Source organism: Amblyomma americanum, chromosome 7 (genome assembly GCF_052857255.1).
Source record: "Amblyomma americanum isolate KBUSLIRL-KWMA chromosome 7, ASM5285725v1, whole genome shotgun sequence".
NCBI classification, from domain to species: domain Eukaryota; kingdom Metazoa; phylum Arthropoda; class Arachnida; order Ixodida; family Ixodidae; genus Amblyomma; species Amblyomma americanum.
In genome coordinates, this window is record NC_135503.1 from 50,466,146 (window position 1) to 50,485,685 (window position 19,540).

At 47.1% G+C, this 19,540-nt stretch overlaps 1 protein-coding gene across 2 annotated transcripts in view; it reads right to left on the minus strand.

Moving 5' to 3' along the window:
• The window catches only part of LOC144099079 (metabotropic glutamate receptor 5-like), a 28,527-nt gene extending 18,626 nt beyond the window's left edge, over nucleotides 1–9,901 (minus strand). Inside the window, exons 1-3 of one of the 2 annotated variants that reach the window (XM_077632164.1) lie at nucleotides 9,526–9,901; nucleotides 7,290–7,516; nucleotides 5,747–6,212 (exon numbers count right to left, since the gene is read on the minus strand). In XM_077632164.1, coding sequence (XP_077488290.1) covers nucleotides 5,747–6,212; nucleotides 7,290–7,516; nucleotides 9,526–9,532 — 700 coding nt within the window. In that variant the 5' untranslated portion in view covers nucleotides 9,533–9,901. Of the gene's footprint in view, nucleotides 1–5,746; nucleotides 6,213–7,289; nucleotides 7,520–9,525 lie in introns of both variants that reach the window. The other variant, XM_077632163.1, reaches the window with a different exon arrangement.
• Between the last annotated feature and the right edge of the window lie 9,639 nt (nucleotides 9,902–19,540).

Genomic DNA, 19,540 nt, shown 5'->3' on the forward strand with positions numbered 1-19,540 from the left:
AAGAGGCGAAGATAAATTAATTTTCACTAGTTTGAAGAACGGTATGGAATTGAACAGAACAGAAAAAGGCAAGACAGGACAAAGGAGAAAAGAACAGAGCACAGCAGAAAAGAACAGAGCACAGCAGAGCAGCAGAGCAGCAGAACAGTACAGCACAGTACGGAACTGAACAGAAAAGAATAGAACAGAGCAGAACAGAGCAGAACAGAGCAGTACAGAGCAGAACATAGCAGAACAGTGTAGAACAGAGCAGAGCAGAGCAAATCAGAGCAGTGCCGTGTAGTGCAGTGCAGAACAGAGCAGAGCAGAGCAGGGGCAGAACATAATAGGAACATAGATACGAAATGGGGCTCGCTGCACCTTGGTTTTAATAACGGTGCAGGAATTCTGGCCATGAGTTTCATTTTCTGGGTTACAACAGCCATCACGATAAACTGTGGGAATCACGTGATATGAAAAGACGGTTGTTTCAAGGTTAGTACAGCATATATTTGCCACCCATATGAGCGGTGGGCTACTAAAAGTGGTACCATAATGGCTCCATTCAAGGTCAGCAAAAATATAGAGAGATTGTGCACGGAAGTGCGACCTCCACTTTATCTCCAGAGTCGGTGCATTTACTCGAGTACTGTCGCTGTAAACAACGGCTGAAGCGTCGTGTTTCACATAGTGGGCATGTTGTTCCCACTGAAGACGCGTACAGTCGTGAGCGATATCATCATCATCATCATCATCATCATCAGCCTGACTACACTCACTGCAGGGCAAAGGCCTCTCCAGTGTCTCTCCAATTAACCCGGTCCTTTGCAGCTGCGCCCCCCCCCCCTTATGCCTGCGAACTTCTTAATCTCATCCGCCCACCTAACCTTCTGCCGCCCCTGCTACGCTTGGCTTCTCTTGGAATCCACTCCGTTACCCTTAAGGACCATCGGTTACCTTGCCTTCGCATCACATGCCCTGCCCAAGCCCATTTCTCCCTCTTGATTTCGACTAGGACGTCATTAACCCGCTTTTGTTCCCTCACCCACTCCGCCCGATTCCGGTCTCTCTACGTTACACCTATCATTTTTTTTCCATGGCACGCTGCGTTGTCCTTAAGTTGAACCCTTTTCGTTAGGCTCCACGTTTCTGCCCCGTAGGTGAGTACCGGTAGGACACAGCTGTTGTACACTTTTCTCTTGAGGGATATTGCTAGCCTGCTATTCATGATCTGAGAGAACCTGCCATATGCGCTCCACCCCATTCTTATCCTTCTAATTATTTCTCTCTCATGATCCGGATCAGCTGTCACTACCTGCCTTAAGTAGACGTATTCTTTTACCACTTCCAGCACCTCGCTTCCAATTGTGAACTGCTGTTCCCTTGATAGGCTGTTGAGCATTGCTTTGGTTTTCTGCATGTTAATTTTTAGATCCACCATTTTGCTCTGCCTGTCTAAATCATCGATCATGCTTTGCAATTGATCTCGTGAGTGACTCAGCAAGGCAATGTGATCAGCGAATCGCAGATTATTTAAGTATTCTCCATTAACTGTTATCCCCAACTGTTCCCAATTCAGGCCTCTGAATACCTCCTGTAAATAGGCGGTGAATAGCATTGGAGAGATCGCATCTCCTTGCGTGACGCCCTTCCTTATTGGAATTTTATTGCTGACTTTATGGGGGACTATGGTAGCTGTGCAGTTGCTATAGATATATTCCAGTATTTTCACATAAGGCTCTTCTACACCCCTACTCCGCAATGCCTGTATGACAGCTGAGATTTCCACAGAGTCGAATGCGTTCACGTAATCAATGAAGGCTATATACATGGGTTGGCTATATTCAGCGCGTTTCTCTATCACCTGATTGATAGTGTGAATATGATATATTGTTCAATATCCTTTATGAAAGCCTGCCTGATCATTTGTTCGATTAAAGTCTAAGGTTGCCCTGATTTTATTAGAGATTACCTTAGTAAATAGCTTGTAGGCAACGGACAGTAAGCTGGTCGGTCTGTAATTTTTCAAGTCCTTGGTGTCTCCTTTCTTATGAATGAAGATAATGTTTGCGTCTTCCAAGCTTCTGGTACGGCCGAGGTCATAAGGCATTGCGTGTACAGGGCGGCTAGTTTTTCTAGCACGATTTCCCCTCCGTCCTTCAACAGATCTGCTGTTACCTGATCTTCACCAGCTGTTTTCCCTCTTTGCAATGCTCCGAAGGGTTTCTTTACTTCCTCTTTCGTTACTGGCGGGATGACGCATTGCTGTGCGCTACTGTCTCTCACATTAACGTTCTGATTACATTGGCTACTGTACAGATTTGTGTAGAACTCTTCGGCTACTTTCACTATCTTATCCCTATTGCTAATGACATTGCCCTCCTTGTCTCTTAACGCGTACATCTGATTTTTACCAATGCCTAGTTTCCTCTTCACCGCTTTCAGGCTACCTCCGTTCTTTAGAGCATGCTCGATTCTCTCCATATTAAACTTCCTTATGTCGGCTACCTTGCGCTTATTTATTAACCTTGATAGCTCTGTTAGTTCTATTCTGTCCGTAGGGTTAGACACTCTCATGCTTTGGCGTTTCTTAATCAGATCTTTTGTCTCCTGAGATAGCTTGCCTATATCCTGGCGAACCGTCCTACCGCCTACTTCTACTGCGCACTCCGTAATGATAGCTGTCAGATTATCGTTCATTGTATGGACATCAAGTTCGTCTTCCTCAGTGAAGGCTGAATATCTGTTCTGCAGCGATATCCTGAATTCCTCCATTTTCCCTCTTATCGCTAACTCGTTAATGAACTTCTTCACTAGCTTCTTCCGTTACCTCCTCAAGTCTAAGCTAATTCGAGACCTTACCATTCTGTGGTCGCTACAGCGCACCTTTCCGAGGATGTCCACATCCTGAACGATGCCAGGTTGAGCGCATAGTATGAAGCCGATTTCATTTTTAGTTTCATCATTGGGGCTCTTCCAGGTCCACTTCCTGTTATTCTGGTTGTAGAAGAACGTATTCATGATGCGTAAGTTATTTCTATCTGCGAATTCTACTAACAACTCTCCCCTGCTATTCCTAGACACTATCCCATAGTCGCCTACCACTTGTTCGCCAGCCTGCTTCTTTCCCACCTTCGCATTGAAGTCGCCCATCAGTGCAGTGTACTGTGATTTTACATTTTTCACTGCCGATTCCACGTCTTCATAGAAAGTTTCAACGGTCTGGTCATCATGGCTGGATGTAGGCGCTTAGGCCTGCACCATGCACCTTCAGCTTGTACCTCCTACTGAGCCTAATTACGATAGCTGCCACTCTCGCGTTACTACTATAGAACTCCTCTACGTTGCCAGCTATATCCTGATTAATGAGGAATCACACACCTAGTTCTCCCCTATCCGCTAATCCGCGATAGCAAAGTGTGTGCCCGTGCTTTAGTGCTGCATAAGCCTCACCTGTCCGCCTAACTTTACTGAGCCCTATGACTTCCCATTTAAGGCCAGCTAGTTCCTCGAACAGCACTGCTAGGCTAGCCACACTTGATAAGGTTCTAGCGTTGAACGTTGCTAGGTTCAGATTCCAGTGGCGGCCTGTCCAGAGCCAGAAATTCTTAGCACCCTCGGCTACGTCACAGGTCTGACCGCCGCCTTGGCCAGTTGCTCCGCAGCCACTGGGGACTGAGGGCCGAGGGTTAATTGGTTTGATCATAGAAGGTTGTGGCCAAGTACTACGCCAGGGTGGCCAAATCCTGCTCTGGTGAGGAAGTGCGTTTGTCGGTTCTGGTCACCGAGCTCAGGCCGCTCCCCAGGCCTGGTTGTGCAATTCCATCGACACGCGGAGTTTTTTTAATCCGGTGGAGAATTGCGCGGCACCAGGATTCGAACCCCGGTCCTCTTGTACGCGAGGTGGATGCTCTACCTCTACGCTATCATTATATGAGAGATCAAACTTCTTGCACAAAACAGCGAATTCTCTGGTTGTTCCTTTAATAAACGTGAGACTGACTTTTGAATATTATACGTCCAGAGGAAAACTAGTTAGGAAAGAGAAAAACTGCTTGCCATGCATAATTATGGATTCGTGGAAAAAATAAAGCGTACTCAGGACAACGGACAAGGAAGACCAAACACAAGCGCTATCTCGCAACTGGACGTTTATTCAAAAAACGAAGAAAAGGGTATAAAAACCACAAACAAAACAAAAGCCTTCACGCAGGCGCATCAGGATGAGTGTTCATGCAGGCGCGTCAAGATAAGAAAACTCCTTTTCGTGCAGAATCACTATGGGGTCGGCAACTCACAAAGTTCATTCTTAAGGATGTGATAGGCCTCTGAAACCTCTCTAGTTAGCTGATTAGGGTGTCGAAACAAGATTTTGTTTTGATCAAGCAAAGGCTTGCAACCACTGCATTTCGAACAGCGCTTAGCAAGATTGGATGAAGGCGGTTTTTTGAAGGACAAAAAAACTCTTGAATGCTGCATGAACACTTATCTTGATGCGCCTGCGCGAGGGATTTTGTTTTGTTTGTGGTTTTTCTCTTTTTTTGTTTTTTGAATAAACGCCCCGTTGTGAGTAAGCGCTTGTGTTGTTTGGTGTTACTTGTCCGTTGTCCTGAGTGCGCTTTATTTTTTCTATATTGCTATACCAACTAGCTCAAATGTCGATTCAACTTAAATATGGATTAATCAATCAAATTTGTTCTCTGCACAAGGCTATACCCACGATACTGTCATACATTTTGGTTTTTTCTGTCAACTTCGCATATTAGATTAAAAGCTGGAGTTTCATGGTCCATGAAAAAGTTTTAAAAAGACCCTGAAATGATTCCGATGGGCATCATTTTGTGCAACAGATCTGTAGAGGTGGCCTTTGTGAGTAATCGAGTAAAATTTGAAAGCTCTGCGTGGACCTTAGAATTTAGAATTTTTTCAAATCGCTGCTCTCAGTAGCTCGAAACCAATTAGAGCGACATCTCACCGTGAGGCGTCCCCTACCCTGATGACATCACTGGACGAGCAAAAGGCTCGCACCCGTAACAATGCACCCGTATGTTGTCGCCAGCACATAAAACGTGCAACAAAAATGTAAACCTGGGTACCCTTCTGACACAGAATGTGCTGGCTACAATCAAAGCAGTAATATGGCAGCGTCCATCCAGAGTGATATAGTCACCGCGCCTTTCCTTTCTTCATGACGTCATTAACCCAACCTAACTCAGCCCTGGTAGAGAGAGTGCAGGCAGGTGGCTTCTTGCCACACACGAAGTGACCAAGGGAGGGGAAAGCCTCAGGGTGCTTTGCCTCTTGAGTGTCATGGTACAACCAAGGATTAGGCGCTGAGATGAATCGTCAGTTTTGTAGCGATAGCTACATTACGGTAGGTAGCATTTCGAGCCTTCAGCGTGGCGGCGCCGCCACGCTGTCACGTGGTTGGTCACGTGGTGAGGAGCAGCTGCCGGCGGCGCGGCGCTGTGGCTGGTCACGTGATGCGGAGCAGCTGCTGCTGCCGGCGGCGCGGTGCGCCGGCGAAACCGAGCTTCAGCAGCTGCGCGCATGCGCCGTGTCAAAAGGACGAACATGAAGAAGAAACGCCCAGAGAAACGGTGCGGCGAAAGACTGACTGCAATTCAACTGAGCAAGTTCCACTCGGCCAGCTGAAGCTCTTGCGTCACTCCAGGTTTAACTGCAGAGTTAAACAACCACCAATTTTTTTGTCCTTTTCCCGTTAATGTTCCAGTCAAAGTTAACGCAGTAACCCGGGCACTCTTACCGCTAGTGAAGACGGTGGAGACGTAAGTCCAGTTGAAGTAAGTAACGAGGTCGGCCATTGCGCGGGCCATCACCGGTTCGCTCCAGGGGGCCACGCTCACGAAGTAGCCGAGCAAGGAGCTGAGCTCGGGCTCCTGGCCGGCGAATGCGTAGCTGACCAGGGGGATCCTGAAGAGGCTGAGCAGGCTGTGCACATCGTCGGCGCCACCTTCGAGGAGCGAGCCCACAACGGCCACCAGGTTCTTGTCTGGACCTCGGTCCTCGCACTGCGCCCCGTCGCCCGCGTCCGGCGGTCGACGGTACGGGTGCGAGACTTCCTGATACTCGATCTTGGACCACGCTGAGCGTCCGATAAGCTGCGAGACCTGCTCTAGCGAGATGGCTGCGTACCAACAGTTGTCTCGGATCTGGATGCCCAGTGTCGTGTTTGGAAGCAGGTCGCGGCGCGAGTTGATGTCGTCCACGGCCTGGCCGTGCAGAGCGGGCGAGTAGGTCGAAAAAATAGTCAGACTATAGAGCAGTGCCGCTAAATTTGTTGAGCGCACACTGCTCAAGTAACTGCGGAGTTTACTGCATGAGAGCGCCCATACCAAAAAAATTGTGGACAAGCCCATTTATCAACAGGAAATAGTTTATGAACGTAATTTGTTCGTATATCGCAAGATTTTGCTACAACTAACCAATACATCCGCAGATCTCCCCTCGGAAGACTTGCAGTTTTGTTACTATTAACGTTTTTGCTACCGTTAAAAACTATTCCCATTGGTTTTCTATGGCAGTGTTGATTTACTCGATGTTAGCGACGGAAAGACTTTAAAAGAAAGATTTTGCTGCACATCGAAAGAACGGACCATTACCTTCAATATTCGCATAAAAGTACCTTAATTACAATGTTACAATATTCAGAATTGTCTGTGTATTCTGGACTTGTGTATGCATATTCCCGGCCTTTTCACAATATACGGCGGCACGAATATGTTCTCTCAGTGTTAGTTTCATTGACTTCCTGTTAAGCAGAGCCACCTAGTTTCAAATAATAGAATTTTTTGCAGAACGAATAAGAGCACAATTAATGTCGTTCATTGGTTTGGTTTGGTTTTGGGGGAAAGGAAATTACCCGCCGCGGTGGCTCAATGGTTAGGGCGCTCGGCTACTGATCCGGAGTTCCCTGGCTCGAACCCGACCGCGGCGGCTGCGTTTTTATGGAGGCTGAACGCTAAGGCGCCCGTGTGCTGTGCGATGACAGTGCACGTTAAAGATCCCCAGATGGTCAAAAATAATTCCGGAGCCCACCACTACGGCACCTCTTCCTTTCTTCTTTCACTCCCTCCTTTATCCGTTCCCTTACGGCGCGGTTCAGGTGCCCGCCGATATATGTGACAGATACTGTAGTCAGATACTGTAGATCAGTAGTCGAGCGCCCTAACCACTGAGCCACCGCGGCGGTTGCTCTTAATGTGCCGTAAGCATATTTGGTCGTATTTTTATATGATGGCAATCACGATGCCAATGATTGCGACATCAACGACGTAGAAGACTCTGACCTGCAAGGCGGCCTCCATTCTCTGGATGCCTGGGCGCTCCCAGAAGGCACCGCAGTTCCTCGACATGTGCTGCTTGGTGTACGGCGGCTGGTGTATGGGAAACAGGGCGCCGATGAGGAAGTCCTCGCCCTCGGCCGCCTTGTAGTAGTAGCGCGCCGAGCGGCACCCCGTCGCAATCATCAGCGTGACGAGGGAAGTCACCAACAACATGCTTCCTACGACGCGTTCTTCTGAAACGGACAGGAGGGCGCCCACACCAACCCCCAGACCTCTTGTGAACTCCTTCCCCATGAGGGTGCCCGCTACAGCAGGATCATGAGACAACAAAGAGCGCGCTCACGAAAGTAACTCCGCCTCTTCTGGACCGCTTCTAAGTTTCCTACATTGATATGCACGCGGGCTGGAGTGGTTACGAAGTTAATAATTTTTGTTTGCTTACTTGTTTGTTCCTCAAAGGCCCGCAAGAGGGCATTACATGAGGGGTGGGCTAACGCAAGTATTAAGTAAACAGTTCCTCGATTGGTGCCTTGAAGCGGTCAGGGGCGTTATGCAGTACAGCTTCCGTTGGTAAGTTGTCCCACTCTCTGGCAGTCTGGCTGAACAATGACTTGAGATAGGCAGAGGTGGATGTACGGATTTCGGGTGGTTAATACGGCGTGAATGATGGTGGGCTGGGGCGAATGCCGGAAGTCCTCAGCGGTGAATAGTAGGATTTATGATAAAGGCAAAGTCTAGTAATCTTTCGGCGCGATTCAAGGCAAGGGAGGTTAGCTTGAGATTTTACTGATGTAACGCCAGTGTGGTAAGAATAATTTGAACATACGAAACGCAACGCACGATTCTGGATGTATTCCAGGGCTTTGTTAAGTCTGACTTGATAGAGGTCCCATATGGCAGTTGTATATGTCAAATGTGAGCATAACTACGACAATTACCGTCTCAGGTCGTGCCGTCCTGGTCGCGTGAACCGCGTGCAAAAACGGCTTTTGTGAGCAGCAGGCCGTGTTTGTTTTCTTTTTTATTCAGAAAATCTAATTTTGAATACCTTATAGATTACACGTGAAGTTGAACCACTTTATGTTATAGTTCTGAGCAACCACCTGAAAATAAAAATGTAAAGCTGTCCCACACCCTTCAGGCGGTCAAAAATGTGATGACGTCAATTTAGCAAATAAGAAAATAATGCGATTTTTTTCATGTGCAGACACCACTCGTAGCCGTGTGCGGATACCGCGTTCATATTTGAAAATATATACATGCTCTTTTTTTTCACTCTCACGAGAAACTTCACGATGACAGAAAGTCGTTGGCCCAATTCGTGCTCACCCTAGCGGGAATTTCCGGTCTCTACGATAACATTTGCATCACGTGTGCAGATATCCTTGTGATATGAAATATTAGTGTTACACTAGTACATTTTTCATCGAATAATCCTTTTTTTTTTCCTCGGCGAATTCAAGCATTCAAATACCTGGGATGCTAGAATAGAGAGATAGAACGGAAAACTGGGTGAGTTTGTGAACGTTTAGCATAATAGAGCACCACTTCGTGCGTCTCTTTCCTTTCTCGTGCTGTACCTTTTGCGCTGTTCATTACGCTAAAAGAGAGGCACTGACATTTACGTCACTGCTACGACAACAACGTCTTCGCTACAGCTTGTACGGAGTGGTAAGACGGTAGTTCTTTAGTAAAACTGCCTTTATTTAAGCACGAACCACCACCAGTGATTCTGCACCAGTGTATATGTTCACAGATAACTTGTACAGAGGTCAAAACACAGAGCGACCGAACTGTGTGTTCCGCAGCTCCCAGAGCCGCTGCGACCAGGAAGGCGAAAAATGACGATGAAATCCCAGGCTGCTTACATCCATCCAGACCATTTTTAACCAAATATTATCACTAGATATCGAGTGTTCAGCCCGAAACGCGCCCAGAACATGTTCTAAACAAGCGTTTTGCCCCCTATGCAAGGCTTGACTGTTTCTGAAGGCGTATTTATTTGTTTACTCACACCAGACGACAGCCACAGCGCTCATAATTGCTCAAAGCCAAACACAACCGGGTAAACACACTGATCGGCATTGTCAACAAATCAATAATCAACATACAACCCAAGAGGCGGACGGACAGTCATATACATTTCGAACGCAAATCATTTAGCTGTGTTAACAATATTTCCCGTCCTTGAGATGGCGGGTGTGTTTGTATAAGAAATGAAACAAGCTTGGGTACTTACGCAACATTCTTGGAGTGCCGATTTTCGGTTGTCCCCCTTACCGATTTTCCGATGTCCAGCCATCGACTCAGTACTCTACACTGTTTGACTCAAGCCCCTCCTATTGCAGTCGTTGCTACTTCTAGCACGTCACAGACAACAGCGCCGTAATGCGACGACTACGCTAAAGCCGCGCTGGGGATTACGCCGGGTAGTGGTTGCCGGACCTCAGTTTCGCACCGATTTCACAGTATCATTGGTATCATCATACGGCGGGTTCCGCTGTTGACGCGTACGGCTGCCTGAACTACGCAGAGGTGCGTAGCGGTTGGATCACTTTCGCAACCACCGTTCTGCAAAGAATAGCTTGGCTGCGACGAACACCCATCCCGGTAGCGAATGCAGCTTCACACGGGAAGCGGCTGCGCTCACTGGGCCTTGGCGCTGTTTTCGCGGTCGCTGGAATGTTCCCGCGATACGCGTGGCTGCTGGGAATCGTATGCATCCGATGCAAATCCACCCAAGGGCGTTTACTGCCGTGCGCATTGCTGACGCGTACCCAACTCCTTTCGAAGGAAAGGAAGGAAAATATGCTCAATTCGAAGGATATTTTTGAATGCCCTCTTTCCTGAGAGCATATCACTTTTCGATGTAGTACACATTCTTCTGCTGCCCGCTCGTAGCTCAGAGGCTCAATTTATTTGTGCCAACCAAGTACGAATCGAAGCGGTGGCCTTCTGGTACCTTGCATTCTGGGGGTGCTTGGTTCGAACCCCAGTGCAATCGAGTACCCACCGGTTTTTTAATGCTTACAACCCCCCCCCCCCCCACCCACCCACTCCTTCCGGCATGGTGCTCGGCTTTCCGGGGGTGAAATGCTTGGGAAAAGGGTCTTTATCAAAACTTGTGACAAGAGAGGCTCAATTTATTTATTTGTGCGAGCCAAGTCCTGCGCACGGTTTGTTGTGTCTAAAAGCACAGGAAAAATCAGATATACGAGTACATACAGACGTCCACACACCCATCTATAGTGCACTCGAACGGCCCACCGGGGAGTACACTTGTGTCATTTGTGAGTGGCCTGGAGTTCGAAACAAGACCTTATGGTGCACGCACGTTACCGTGAACCATGTTTAACTATTCATGTGTTTAAAAGCTACCTTTGGCCCGACAGGCAGCAACGACAGTCATAAACGCACAACACAACGCGCCGTTCAAGCACTTTGGACAAGTGTGTGGACAATGTATACATCCTAAAACTTTTGCAATGCGATCAGAAAAGCTAGTTGGGCTTTGAATGCTGCTTGAAACTCTCCAGTGTTTTATTAGATGCGTTCACTTCGGCACTGAAGCTATCTTAGTATTGTTGACTTTCACGGACCCGACGTCTCGTTCCTAAGGAGCGGCTTTGATGCTTGGCTGGCCATTAATGTCAAGCATTATTACTGAAAGAATGCTGCCGGCAGCGATGGTTTCGCTAAAATACACGTGGTTCACCCGTTGCATCGAAAGAATCGGGGCATTACGAACAATTCTTGGTTTAGTTGTAACGCCCGCCGAACGGCGAACAATCCACCAACCAGCCATATCATGTGTCAGTGCGAAAACCCGATGTTTTGCTCTACTTCCCAGGCAACGCAAAGACGTCCTGATTATGACCTCAGGATGTCCGCGTCAGGATGTTCAGACGTTTTCAGGTTGTTCCTAACTGGTCCTCAAACAGTCCAACTGGGATCCATTTGTCCATCCGTTGCGTATACTCAGGAAGTCTTGAGGATCACGTTTGGGGATGTTTTCAGTACAACATCAGGATTTGTATCGACTTTTTTTTCGTATCAAGACCATGGACGAGGGTGGCGCTGGTGAACACTCTCAAGCTTAGCTTCCACTACACTTAAATACCCCCGAAAGCAGCAGATCGGACAGCCGTCGCCATAGCTCAGTTGGTAGAGCACAGGACGCGAAATTCGGAAGTGTGGGTTCAGATCCCGCCGGCGGCATGGGGTTGTTTTTTCTTCTGCTTTTATTAGTGTCCCATTGATTAAAAACTGCAAATTAAAAAAAAGACATCCCCTACGCTCCTTGGTTTCGGTGGCTGTTGGCTTCCGTCATTTACGCCACGACGAGCACCTCTTTTTTCTTCACTTGGTATAACTGGAGCAAATAGACCGCGCGGCTTCGAGAGCGTAGTAGAGGTTATATCTCCCGAAAATAAATTACAGCATGCGACGAGCGATGTCAAAATATACTCCGGGACAGCTTTATGTGTCTATGCAGTGGAAGCTACGAGGTCGAGGCGCAAGGCTTTCACAAGCGCGTTCTTATCACGCGCTCACGCGGGAGCGCGCTCGTAGCTTCCACTGCATAACCACAGAAAGCTGTCCCCGAGTACAGATCCTTACAAAACCTAATGTTAGTGCATGAATATACGCCAGTGGTGTGGAGCCCTCATCAGAATTATTTAAGGAAACAAATAGAAATAATTCAAAGATATGCAGCACGCTTTTTCTACCACCGTTTTCGAAGGGCATACAGACTCAATCAAGCATATTTTTTTTTATTTACCAGAAAAATTTGGATGTTCACCCCGGGCTAAAGCTGTGAACATACCTTGGCAAAGGTCCAGTGGACCACTTTATAACTGTAGCAGACGCAAGAAAAGCATGTTAGAACATTCGCAAAAAACATAACATCATAAATACTGATTACCATTGCTCCATCATTCATCAGGGTAGAACTATAGATAAAGTTGCGCTTTTCCTGTTTTTCTTTGTACGGAAAGAAATATGAGAGAAATATAATACAGTCGCTTCACCGCTACAGTGAAGAGAAAGAAACAACACAGAGACAGTAAACACCAAGGTATCAATATTTACACTATAAAAAATAAACAAATTAAGACAGCTACAATTAGAAATTTCATCTCAAACATAATCTGCATTATGCAACTCAGTTGCGAGAATACTACGTTCCTGTAGCCTGTACCTGTTAAAAACGCGAATGCGAAAAGATCGACTGGAACTACTACTCAAGATAATGCAAGGGAAAATAAATATCAGGGAAGAACCATGACTACAAGAACCTGAAAAACAAAATGCTAAAACAAATCATTATAATATTGCTACGGGCGCTAGGACGTGTCTAGAACGATGACGATGCTGTGGTACGCGCTTGTGTTCGGTTCTGCTGCCCCAGGTCATCGATCCTCTGTCTAGCAGATTACCTCTGCTGCATATAGTCATCACTTAACATTTGGTGGAGGTTGCCAAATCACATCCCGGACCCCAAGCTGGACCTCCGCAGTGGCCGCCACCTCGCCAGCATACCAAGAGCTTCCCTGCGCACAACAAAGCCAAAGACAAAGAACACACCACAAAGTATGTTTAACCAACTAGCCCATCAGTTCGTACTGAGCAAATTTGTTACCAGTTCTGCGGGTACTTTCTCCCTCAACGATGCATGTCGTGTTGTCTCCTTCGTGGCGGTGGCCTCGTGCAAGGCAAGGTAAACGGCGCTTTGTGGTGTGTTCTTCTTCTTCTCCTTCTTCGTCCTCTTAAGACATGGCACATACCCACATAGGGGGATTGGCCAAGGTGTAGTGGCATAAACAAGGAAATTTCCATAGGAGATTAAGGCAAATTTTTAGCACCAAGCGTGAATTTTGAAAATGTATAAATAAAAACGACAGAAGAACATTTAAAGTAAAATAACAGACAGCATAGAATTTTAAAAGAATTAGCAAATCAACCTCCCAGTTTCAATTATGTAATCATTGAGAATCCCGCATATTGAACCCACGCAATGCAAATCCTTTGGCGCTCGCACCGAACGATAATAACACTGGCAGAGATAACGGGAGCCTTAACCTGGAGAGAGGGACCTCCAGGTAAATCTTTCTCTGAAGTGCGAACTTTGGATAGTAGAGGAGAAAATGGTCTACAGATTCAACTTCCCCGCATGCGTCAGATAAATTTGTCAGTGTCAACCCACACCTGCATAGATATAAATTCAAACTGGGAATCCTGCACCGCAACCGCGTCATTGATACCTCACACAGCCTGTTTTTACACGAACGGACGTTTCAATTATATGCTAAGTGCTGATAATCAGTGGTATTTAGTAAAAGATCACGTAGCCTGGCTGATATGTGTTGGAACCGCTGAAACCTGGAAATCGCCAGGAGGCTGAAATTCGGGACGGGATGTGCCACTGACCAGTCAAGAGCCGACCTTACTAAGTAATCAGCCACCTCATTTGAATGAATACCTGCATGGCCAGGGACCCAGACAAAACGGACCTCCTTTAAAGTGCATGGGACAAAAAATCGCAGAAAACGGCTCAGAAAATCTTTTTGTGAAGTTTCAAGGCAGTCTAAAATTGACAATCAGCGAGAATAATAATGTAAGACATATGACATGGAATTTTGTGCAGGGCCATTCCAAGAGCCAAAAATTCCGCAAAGAATACAGGAACATAATCAGGGATGCGGGCAGAATAACTCCAGGCCAAATCCTGCGAACAGATGCCAACTGCAGCTTTTTGGCAGCTGACGGAGGCATCGGTAGAAAGCACCGTATGATAGGGGTATTCCTCTATGTGATCAGAGAGAAGACCGTTTAAAATGTTTGCGGGCATGAGCTTCGAATGAGATGGGAAGATGTGGTCAAAATGGAATTCCACTGCTGCCAGTGTGTCAACAACCCACTGCAAAAAACTGATATCAACACCCGTTGGTGTTAAAAGGCTCTGCGTTAGCATAATTTGAGGCATTTGATACCGTGGCCAATGATTAGAAAAGAATAAGGCCGGCTGAGACACAAAAATAGGAGTACTGACATCAGTCACCGGGTCCAACGACCTGAGGAAAGTCTGCACAGTGAGTATTTGAAAGCGGGAACTTAAAAAAGGGATACGGGCTTCCAGATAAAGCAGGGCGTTTGAAAGTGATTTTGGGAGACCAAGGCAGAGGCGGAAAGCGCACCTTTCCAGTAAGATTAAGGGTTGAATCTTGTAGTTTGCACTACCAGAGAACAGAATACAACCAAATTCAAGTACAGGTCTTACATAGGCTTTGTGAGAGAGCAACAATAATGTGTCGCGGCGCATCCCAAACTTTTTATTGGCGATTCTCGTCAGCCGGCCTAGAGCGCGTTCTACTTTAGACACATTGTTCTTTATATGAAGGCTCCACTCTAATGCTGGGTGATAAGTAACACCTAGATATTTAACGGATTCCACTTGTGGAATCTGGTTAGAGAGATGGACTAATGAAATGTGCAAAGGCGTGACTGGAGGAAATACCAAAACGTCGCATTTGTCAACATTCAGGGATAAATTAATACCGTGCAACCATACTCCAATAGCATCCAAATATCCCTGCAGAGTCTGATAAAGGGAATGGATATCCCTGGCCGAGGCGAAAAAGCTATGTCATCTGCATACACAAAAACTGTTATATCAGGACGAATGGGGATGCCACTGACCGAAATATTAAAAAGCAGCAGGGATAGCACCGATCCTTGCGGCACACCTCTTGACTGATAACATGTATCAGAACATAGGGTTCCCTCTGTGCAGTAAAAGTATCTGTCCTTCAGAAATTCAGACATCCACGCATATATGTAGGTTGGAGGATGGAACTGAGCAAGTCTGTTAAGTAGTATAGTATGTTCTACACTGTCAAATGCCTTTGCTACATCAAGAGTCACCAAAGCTGAAACTTCCCTTCTGCGTAGCGAAAGCCGGATTCTGCTCTCTAGATCAACATACGCGGACCATATAGAGCATCCGCGAGGAAAGCCAATCTGGGCTGAGCTGAGACCGTTGACGTCATGAACATGTTTTGTGAGGCGATTGTGCACTATTCTTTCTATTTGAATAAATTTGAAGTTAGCGCAAGTGGCCGAATATTATCTAAGACGTATCCTTTTCTTGCACCCTTCATGAATAAAATAATTTTCGCTGTCTTCCAAATCCTTGGAATCCATGCATTTTCCAACGAAGCATTGACGATATCTAAGAGGTCGCTTGTAAAATCCCGGGCTAAAATTTTAATCATACCAGCAGTGACACCATCTTGTCTAGGAGCTGCAGGATGCAACATTGCCAGGACTGAGAGGAGCTCTGATGCGTCAACCTCGGTATAATCCGAAGAGGGTGAGATTGTGCACAAAGGGACGTTTCTCTGCGTCTGGAAACGTAACGCCAATCCCTGAGGAATACGCGCCAGGGTTTCCTGAGCCTTTTGTGGTGATAACACTGTTGAACTAGTGACGAGAGAGACTGCAGAACTCTTGTTATGTGCCATAAATCTATACAGGGCCTTCCGATTACGAGGATTTGAAAGATATGTGTTTAAATTTTGGTTATACTCCTCCTTGGCTTTTGCAATTGTTCTTTTGAAAGATGCAGAGAAGAATTTGTACTTTAACCAATTATCTGGACTCTGGTTGCAGGATAACCTCTTCCAGGCCGCTTTTCTGCGACGATAGGCCTTCTCACATTCTTTTGTCCACCAAGGAGACGGCTGTTTATTAGAGGCTGCTGCGGGCACAGTGAATATTGAGTGGTCTACTGCATTTTGCAAAAACGAAACCGTCATCCCGGCTTGTACTAACTAGAGAGGGAATTGAGGCTGACATCATATTTTTATAAATATTGTGATTGACAAATTCATGGGCTACACAACTAGTTTTGAGCGGAGATAACCGGATAGTGAAAGTTATAGGAAAGCGGTCACTAGATGTACCCGAATCCTCTGTCGGCCAATCAGTCACCTCTAGCCTACCTGCTGATAATGTTAAGTCAATGGCTCAGCGAGCAACCCCTCGCATAAAGGTTATTTCTCTGAAATTGCAGCAGCGTACAGCATTTGCAGACAGCCACGACCAGAGAAGCTGGCCGCAGGAATCACTACGACTTCCTCAGTCACTATGGTGAGAGTTAAAATCCCCTGCGATGAGTGCACTGCTTGTGCCAGTCACCAAGCTGTCTAAACACTCTGTCCTGCGTACACCTAAAGTAAAATAGATATTAGCAATTGTAATATCGGCACAATGCGGAAATGAAATTTTTATCGCTAAAAGCTCACAGCCAGGGAGAAGAATTTTCTTAGAGATAGATACCTGATGGCATAAATGTTTAGAAAGAATGGTTACCAATCCACCTCACCTGCCATCATTTCGATCTGACGTGAAAACTCGAAAGTTTCTCATCGAAAATGATTTATAAGGTGATAACCACGTTTCTTGTAAAAGCACAATATCAGGTTTATGTTTGTGAATAAGTATTTCAAGATCTGGAAGAGAAGACAATACGGAGCGGCAATTTCATTGCAACACTTTGATACCTGCCATGATTACTGACCAATTGAAGAGGCAGAAACCTCCTCTTTAAGGGTATCAACATGGGGAAGACGTTTGGGTGGTCCTTTTTTAGCTTTCATCTGTGGAGAACTAGGATTAGATGGTGACGAGGAAGCACGGCGCTTCTGCGTAGGGCCCGACATTTCGACATCTGTTGTGCAGATGTCAATGCGACATGCACTGTAGGAACAGAGATGTTAGGTGGGACCTGGGGAGCATCAGGAGGTGATGTTGAGCGGCTAGCACTAGCTGCACAAGCTGAAACAGATGCAGACGTTGCTGCCAGAGTGGATGTTGATGGTGACACAGATTAAGCTGCAACAAACTGACCCAATGCCTCAGAAAAAGTGTTTAGCATTCGCTCAACCGCGTTATTAAGGGCTTTTTCTACTGTGGTCACAATTGAGGCAGTCAAGTTGGACTCAATATTCCCAATAGAATCGCGCACACGACTAGCATATGAGTCGATTTCCTGTTAAGAACAGCGTAAGCACCTGCTCTTGAGCACCGCTTCTCTGATAATTTCCTACAAGCTACGCTCTTCACTACGTTTTGCGCAGTCGGCAACATCAGCTGAGTGGATGTTGCTGCAGAGGCAACAATGAGGCTGCTCTGAGGTGCAGTCATCAGCAGAATGACCTTCTCCACATAAACGGCAGCGGTTCTCCAACTTTCATGCTTTGCCGCTATGCTCGAACCACCAGCAGTTGGTGCATTGAAAACGGCGGGGTTCTAGAGTGCCCACATGGTATACAATCGGCCAAATTTTTAATTCAGCAGGGCAGGAAGAGCCAGCAAAAGTTGATATTGCAGACTCAGTAGCAACACGCGAGCCGTTTACCTCTCTACTAGAGCGGTAGACTGGAAGGACCCCAACTCCTGCATCCTGAAATTCTTCTAATTTTTTGCGGGGACGATGCTGGGTCGACACCACGTACAATACCGTTGACACGTGCGAGCTGTTCGGGAATGAATGCTTTAACCGGCAGTGAGCTGAAAATTTTGCACTGAAGCAAGTCACAAGCGATGTCTGAGGACTTGCACACAATGCCTCTACGGCCAAATGGACGCCCTTCAGAGATCTGCAAGTAGTGGGCTGTCAATGATCTTAGCCCCTGTTGAATTAGTTTGGGGGTTTTCATTTTGATCGCACCCTCACCGATTGGGACGAGAGCCACGGGAATTGCATCAACGCCATTTTTTTTGGCAGGCTTTGGACTGGCAAGCTGGCAAACCAAGCTGCCAACCCTCCACCTGGGGAGGTCAACGACATCTCTCAACAAAACGCACCCTCAGGTTCACGTGAACTGAGTCTTAACCTACGCCTTGGCCAAACCACCCAACGTAGTACGGGCTCACCAATGATGAACAAGCCGGAACCACCAGGAGAAGCAGAGAACAGCAGCAGCCAGCAAAGACACGTCAGCGAACACCCACAGCCAGTGATGCTGTTGTCATCTCGCCGTTATCTGTCTGTCTTCGTCTTTGTTGTGCACCGGGAATCTTTTGGTATGTGTGACCAACCAGTCCACCAGTTCGTCTCGCCACCATCACTACCGAATCCACTCCATTTCCGCCAGTAACGCCAGCCATCGTCCTGGCCCACCACCGCGAACCATGCATATACTGCGGGACATATTTGACGTGGACGACTGACTCGCCCATTATGAACGCGCACGCATACCAGGTGGGATGCGACGCTGATGCTCGCAAATGTGATATTTTATCTGGCCGGCATCGCGCGAGTGTGGTTCGAAACACACAAAGATGACGACCTCGTGAGACGTCTGTAAGCAGAAACTGTTATTGTTTTTTAATCTTTTTTTTAATCCAAACTCTCATTTTTTTTCAGCCTATCCCCTTCTTGAGGTAGAGTTCACCGGTGTTGCTTTCCTGCGTGCTTTTCTTTTGCCTTTACTGAGTAAAGGTTGTGGGGTTTTAATTGGGGAGCTAAATACGTTTTCCCGCATTTAACCGTGGCTGACATAGTTCAAAGTCGCCCGGACCCCACCCTGTGATCGCGTACAGTACCGAGCGAACGCCGACCACGGCGGGCCTTGCTCTGCGGGAACAAAGGAACGACACACTGGCTGACACAAACAGGCATTTATTGCTACAACAATAACGCCAGCTTGCAACAAGATACGCTAATGAATCTAGGTCGTCCGACTCACCAGTAAGGTTACGAGTGAATTTTCGCCCGCGCAAGGGCAAGGGATACTCTGTGGCCGGACGGGACGAGATACGGGAGCGAGTCTCCCCGCCACTTCCTCGCCCCGCTGGCGAAGAGCGGAGCCACGAGCGACACGTCCGCTCGCGCCGACGATCCCAGCCGAAGAGAGAGATGCTGTAAGCTTCGTCCCACGCGCGCGCGCGCGGTCTCTGTGGCACCCTCCCTTGTTAGTTACGGTAGCTAACCAGGGAATGCGCCCATCCCTTGAGGCGATGCTGTCGCAGCAGTGTGCATCGCGGGAAAGCCTACAAAGGGAATGCAGGACAGGTCCCCACAAGGTGAATAGCAACCTCTGCCTCTCGATTCTTGGCTGATCCCCCAGTGTGGGTATGTGCCATCTTTTGAAAAGCTAACTCCACGACCTGTTCGGTAAACCTATCGGGCGTCAACTCGCCGCCAATAAGGCTTTTGATCCTGTCGCGCATCCAGATGTCTTCAG